The 6,600-nt window shown below is 39.6% G+C and overlaps 1 protein-coding gene across 1 annotated transcript; it reads right to left on the bottom strand.

Moving 5' to 3' along the window:
• Positions 1 to 820: 820 nt before the first annotated feature.
• LOC149118877 (neuronal acetylcholine receptor subunit alpha-2-like) lies at positions 821 to 6,512 on the bottom strand. Its single transcript, XM_089274163.1, has 7 exons — positions 6,413 to 6,512; positions 5,759 to 5,895; positions 4,659 to 4,703; positions 4,003 to 4,112; positions 2,263 to 2,385; positions 1,608 to 1,763; positions 821 to 1,473 (listed from the first exon to the last, which is right to left on the bottom strand). The coding sequence occupies exons 1-7, from the start codon at positions 6,510 to 6,512 to the stop codon at positions 882 to 884; spliced, it is 1,263 nt and encodes a 420-aa protein (XP_089130289.1). The 3' UTR covers positions 821 to 881.
• Between the last annotated feature and the right edge of the window lie 88 nt (positions 6,513 to 6,600).

The raw sequence follows: 6,600 nt of genomic DNA, 5'->3' as shown, positions 1-6,600 counted from the left end.
ACGTCGATACCGAGATATCGATATCCTAACAAGTCTCTAAAGAAGATCTAAAGGTGACTTTCTTGTAGGAATTTTCTTGGCAGGATTGGTGCTATTGTGGTGCTCAGTCACAAACATGATAACCAGTGACACTTCTGAGCAAATTTGGCATTGGTTTCTAAATAATATATGCCACATATTGCGATTTCGAATCATTATTTTGAAATTGCGATAAATAGGTTATAGAAGAATTATAGTAACCTTCTGTCTAACCGAAAAGTTAGATACATTTGCCACAGGAGAACATTTCCTGCTTTTTTGTCTTATGGATAATTTGGTTTTTCACTGTCTATACGCACGGGATGCAACATTCGCAGCATGCTTGTTGTAGCACGAAAACACGTCGTACGATCATAATATATCTATATGAAAAACAGAAAACAAATAGAAACGGAGAGCAACGACGCGCGGTATAGATCAAGTTTCGCGACCTTTGAAATAAATAATGGGGTTTTAGATATGCAGTTGTTGGTCGTTGATCGACCATTGCCAAGACGATACGTAGGCAGTTGGGACACGTTTTGTGGCTGTTGCCTTTGTGGAGAGGTGGCCATTGTAAAGAGGCTAAAACAGGAGTGAATGTAAGGCCGTCCACCTAGACAGTATACAACAAGATGGCCGTAGTTTAAGTAGTCAAGCAAAGAAAAAGATTGATTTTAAACAGCAACGTAATGGAGCATGTAACGTGAGTTGCTTAAGTAGTGAATGACAGTGCGTAAAAGCACTCTTGCTATTCATATTTTATGCTAGGAGGGGGTTGGAATATCCTGGTTATGTTAAATGCATTGGTAAAGGGTTTATTCTCACTTTCTTTTCTTTTACTGATAAATATCTATCACAACCTAAAAATGAGGAGCTTGGTAAAAGAAACAGAGTGACATGATAGTTATTATGAGTGCAAAGAAAGCCATAAAGAATTTATCCAGTATGTGAGCAGCAGTTTTCCATTCATTTCTCTTTAAAATGTCGTCACTTGTTATCATTCGCCTTCTCTTTCCAGAATTTTTGTTTGATGATCCAAAAACTCTTCCGAGGCAATCTAGAATGATCAATCGAACCCACATCGGCATCTCACCATCACAATGGCGACCGTACGAGTAGTTTAGCACTACACAGGTCGCGGCTAGTGAAAGGGAAATCAGAAACATTGTGGCGATGTAGAACTTTCCTAAAAGGGGGGCACTGTTGGAGGTAGAAGGAAGGTTCTGGTAAACCAGCTGAAGAAACACAATCATGGCCAGCAGCACAGTGATGCCTAGCTGCATCCTCTCTCCCGACTCTGGCGGCAGGTAGAAGCCAACAAGGACCATGCCTGTTATTATTATGGCAGGGACAATCAGGTACAGAGTATAAAACAGCGGCTTCCGGCGGACATGAATAGTGTATGTTATGTCGACGTACGGTTTGGGGCAGCAGTCGTACAATTTTGATGTCCTAGAAAACGATAGATGCAGATAAATAACATTTTTGTTAAACCAAAATTTTCGAGGATCACTCAAAGAAAGCTAAAATCATCCTTTTGAGCATGTTATGACTTTGAACTGCTCAAAAAGAAATAACAAATTCACCTTTTCTGCTCCAGTCCCAGTAGCTGCCATTCGCCATGCTCTGTGTAAATATCATCGCTAGACGCATTGGTAAGAATGCGCATGTCTAAACGTGTTTCGTCATGAGTCCAGCTTCCAAACTTCATCGGGCATTTTTGATCGTCAAAAGGGAAAAATCTTGGATAGAAAACAAAAAAGTGAATTAACTATCAAGTGGAACAATTAGTGATTAAAACGAAATGAACGAAATGAGTAGGGACTCATATATCTAGATGGATCGATAGATGGGATGCTAGTCCTTCGCAGTGCTACCCCCAGCATTAAATTCGCGGGTACCCATTTGTCCATTTTCTGGGTGGAGAGAGGCACTGTGAGAGTTAAGTGTCTTGCCCAAGAACACAACACAATGTCCCCAGCCAGGGCTCGAACCCGGACCGCTCGATCGAGAGTCGAGCGCTATGACCATAAGGCCACCGCGCCCCCACTCCAAAAGAGACTTACGTATTAATACGAATTATGACAAATAGGACTGTAATTTTGAGTTGGTATTTACGGTCAAAAAAATTATTCTGTACGATTAAATGTTATACTGCTAGTTATGTAACGCGAAGACAACAACTTGTAACTTATCGCTTCTACGGCATTACGGATAATGCAAAACACTGGCAAGGTTTACCTGACATCTAAGTGACAGACTGTAATGAACATGGCAGGTGCAAGCCAAATTGAGCTTCCATTAGCAAAAATAATGACGTCTGTCTTGTACTTGTGAGTTCCCCCGGAGAAGGTAAACTCTGCGCTAAAATACAAGAAATAAAGAGAGACGTTCCATAATGTTAAACAACTCTTGTGAAGAACACAACCGTATTCAGCCCTAGCCCTAAGTTTTCTGGCTTCTCAACGACAGGGAAGGAATTTTGACCTTCCTCCGTAACTTTGGCAATTATAGAATCAAGGCAAGTGATGAAACTTAGAGAGCTCGAGTGCATATTAAGTTTGTCCAAAAAACGTTTTCGCTCAGGTCTGCGACATTTAACAAATTGACGTCAGTTTTCCATCCGTCTGTCCTGTTATTGACTATGAATTTCGTCATAACATTGTCAAAGCATCTCTGGATCACGAGGCGATAGCCGAGTGGATCCGCAGACTACTTTGACAATGTATGACGAAATTCATCATCAATAACAAGACAGACGCATGAAAAACTGACCTCAATTTGTTCTTTTACGATAACAGATTGTCAAATTGTCCGCTATCGCTCGTTGACGCATCGCATAAATTATAAATTCATGTGTCTGTCCGCATATTGACGATGAAAATTAGCCAATGGGTGCGCGAGACTATCTGCAGTTATCGTAAAAAAAATTATGATGTTAAATGCTGACTTACAAATAGTACAATCAAGGATCCCCGCAACAACAGAAACCCACAAAATCCAATTAAACCATGCCAAAATTAACTAATAACTCACAAGTCACATCAACAAAGCAAACAACATGGATAATTACACGAAATTCACGACTTCGGCTGTTTAATTCTTAAAAAATATGATTGCCATGGAAACATCAGGTCAGACTGTGAAGAATGGCGTGCACATTACAGATATAACAGCTACAAAGCTTATTGTCACTTGTTTTAATACTAAAAGAAGTTATTAAGTTTATATAAGTGATTCAGACGGTCATGAATACCAACTTCGTCCTCCTCCGGTCTAAACACAATTAAGCCTACAACAAGATTCATCTTTTCGAGATGTCTAAAATCTACACAGCGATATGGCAGGTAACGCCAAGTGGGACTCTGCGACCCTTTTTTACGTGCAAGCGTCAGCTATTTTCTTTGCTTCCTTAATTAACTGGCTTAGCTCAGGTAGCAAGCGTCAGCTACTTCCTTTCCCTTCCTCCACCCTTCTCCTTCGTTCAAGCGTCCATTGTGCTCTTTCCTTTCCAACGACTTTTCTCCTGACAGAAAGCGTTAGCCTGAAATGTCAGTTATCTCCCACCCTCAGTCTACTTCCTCGGGAGATAAACGCCAGCTGCAGGGGCCCGTTTCTCGACATTTCAGGCCCGAAAAGCCATTTTTAGTTAATCTGTTTCTACAAACAGAGAGCTGTATATGCCTGAAGCTTCTTGTATGAAGGGAACCCCTGTTAATATTAAGGATACCTGAATAAAACAGTTCTGTAGGCATAAGATTAAAGACTTTGTTCTCTCGTTTCCGAGTGTACTTTCGGGACCTTCGAGACACCGGCTCCTGCAGTCTGAGAGTTATGATTCCGTCCGGCGACGTCACTTACTGTTTCAAATATGTAAAGTATTTTCTGATTGGTTTTCAGTTCATGCAGGATAGATACAAGTTTCTTGCTGTTTAAAACGAGGTACAGGCTATAATAATAAGTATTTTTATTCTAGAATACCTGTTGTAGAGCACAATATCTGGAACCCAAACTTGGGAGGCATCTACGTTGATCTCGTCAATTCCACCGTATTGAGATTCATTCCATGTCAGTAATGGATTATTCCATTCCTGGAGAACATTTTATCCCGTCAAGGGTCAGCAACAACATGCAACATAAGCAATAATCTTGAAACTAGAATAGCTGTGTGGGTGGGGGGTATTGCACACAAACGTTTCCATGGTTTAAAATTTGTATTGCTGGATCGCTACAATTGTTCATTTTAACTCAGAGTGATAATAAATTAACACTGTTACACAGCAAATGTCTGTGCCAGGTGGGAATAATTGAATACCTCTGGAAGAAGTGCCGGTAATTCCCCCCTTGTCGGTGGATAGGATGCTCGCCACGGGGTCAGTTGTCCTCATCACTTTGTAAGGTTGACTCAATAAAACAACACGAGGACAATGGTCAAGGCTTGAAGCCATGAGTTCAATTAAGTTATCCTTACGTCAATGCAAAGATTTATCCAACTTGTATCTCATTTGCTAAAACCCATGAATCCCGCTAGGCCGGTTCAGTTCGAAAGAAGACAACTAAACATGTTTACAAGGATAAGTAAAAGTTTAACACTGTTTACCAACATTTAGTATGAGTGATAGTTCTGATATACTGACCTGATATGTATAAAGAATGACCTGGAGGAGTTGCTCGTTGTCCTTCTAGATTGCATGCATAAGAATGTACATGAAAAAATTGTTATGGATTAAGTCAGACCCTCCCTAAAAGCATCCCCATGTAAATGACATTATGTTTAAATATGTGTCCTCCTAACATTGTGTTGAATACTTCAGTCCAACAGAAAGCAAATTAAGGCCGACTAAGAAGCGTGTAAGCACGTGTGTAAGCGCAAGCGCAAGTATAACCTATAAGTCGGGCATGCGGACTAAACTTGGTCTATACACATGGCGCAACCATTCTGAAGCATTAGTGTAAGCATTAGTAAAAAATAATTATTTAATTTTAAGAACAAGAAAAAAAGTTCCTCCTTTGAATTTGGCTTGTTGCTTAGTTAATAAATCAATCAATCAATCAATCAATCAAACCTTAGGTGAAGAGGGTGATACTTCAAAGTATAGAACTAATGAACTTGTGGCCCTCTGAAAAATAGCTAAGTACAAACACATGTGATTGCAGCTATGCTTAGGCCGTCAACGTTGTATCTCCCAAGACGAGACATGCGCAAGTGGAAGTCGGCGACCCTCTCCAGTTAAAGATGGTTTTGATCAGACACGAACAACGTAATTGAGCGTAAGCATACGCGCAATGCTTATGAACATGTAAAGCACTAACTATGCATGTTTACGCCTTGTTTTTGCTCACATCACATGTGTCAAGAATACACTTGCACTTATGCCTGCTCTGATGCTTACATTAGGTCGTACGTGTTAAAGGAGCTAAGTCACGGTATGCACGTCTTCACAAGTTTAGCCTAAATTTTTCTAGTTTGTCATTTGTAATCCGTGTTAATCTTTTCCATCCTTTATGATTTAGTAATATCTCTTTGGTGTTTTCCTATCTTTTAAAAGAAACAATATTTGCAGGTTTCTTTCAATTTAAAGGTAATTTTGTTCGTGGCCAAAATAACTCAAAATGCCGTGACATAGCTCCTTTGAGGGGCTTGTGGCGTCCCAGTGTGTTTCTGTTCTGCCGGGTAAACAACTGTATCTTTCCCACCACTGTTTCTAGATTTGACTGTGCTGACTGACATACTCACCAAGTCAATTATTTGTTTGAGTTTTGCTCTGAATGTGACCACGACCTGGTCATTTCTCCTCATCACAGGGCGGGAATACTTGCTGTAGTTTTGAAAGAGGTCATGCAGCAGCCTCTGCTCTTCATTAGGTACTGCCGCTATTAAATGATTACATTTAACAAAAAAAAAGTAATTAAAATTAAATGAAATAAATAACTGTTCAAGTGTATTTAGCAGTGTTGGGTTAATTGGGGACATTGTAAATAATGAAACAAATATTGAAAATAGAATGTAAATTATTAAGAATCCCAACTGGTGTAAGGCTGACCAGTTGGCTATTTACACACCAGGCGTAGTCAATCAATAAAAATTGATATCGGAAATCAGTCGATTCAATCGATATCAATCGCCGATTGCTATCGATTGATATCAGCAATCGATAACAATCGAGCTCACAGAAAATTTCTTTATCGATTGCTATCGATTGGCAAAAATCGATAACGATTGATAATTACCGGATTTAAAAGTTTTCTCTGAGTTTTAATTCAGATTTCAGCATAAGTGTACTTCCGTCTTCAGGTAACTGAAAGTATTTCTCATTGATTTACGGTTGAGACGAAAAATACGAACCATTGATGTTCCAGAATTACTATTTTGAAAGCGGAGGATACTTACCGTCAGCTGTTATTAAGGAGTCCAACATTAACAAACATACAAGCCCGATGTACGATTCTTTCAACATCTTCTTCCTATGCAGAAAGGCATAACAGCTCATTCCAAGAATCTGGAAAATAAATGGAAGAAAGCACGTGTACCGTACTATAGTAAACCGTATCTAGGCCAGGTTAATTGCATAAAAGAAG

Source organism: Orbicella faveolata, unplaced genomic scaffold (assembly GCF_042242905.1).
Source record: "Orbicella faveolata isolate gen_17 unplaced genomic scaffold, um_ofav_v1 contig_1, whole genome shotgun sequence".
Classification (NCBI taxonomy): domain Eukaryota; kingdom Metazoa; phylum Cnidaria; class Anthozoa; order Scleractinia; family Merulinidae; genus Orbicella; species Orbicella faveolata.
The sequence above is the reverse complement of the archived record's forward strand: the minus strand, read 5'-3'. Positions and strand labels throughout refer to the sequence as shown.

What these genes read in the sequence shown, in the direction of transcription:
- LOC149118877 (XM_089274163.1), bottom strand. Translation starts at nt 6,512, where the DNA reads ATGAGCTGTTATGCCTTTCTGCATAGGAAGAAGATGTTGAAAGAATCG. An exon ending in GTCTGTCACTTAGATGTCAG is followed by an intron (nt 1,764 to 2,262) that starts GTAAACCTTGCC and finishes TTTCTATCCAAG; the next exon opens with ATTTTTCCCTTTTGACGATC. An exon ending in CTGGGACTGGAGCAGAAAAG is followed by an intron (nt 1,474 to 1,607) that starts GTGAATTTGTTA and finishes ATCGTTTTCTAG; the next exon opens with GACATCAAAATTGTACGACT.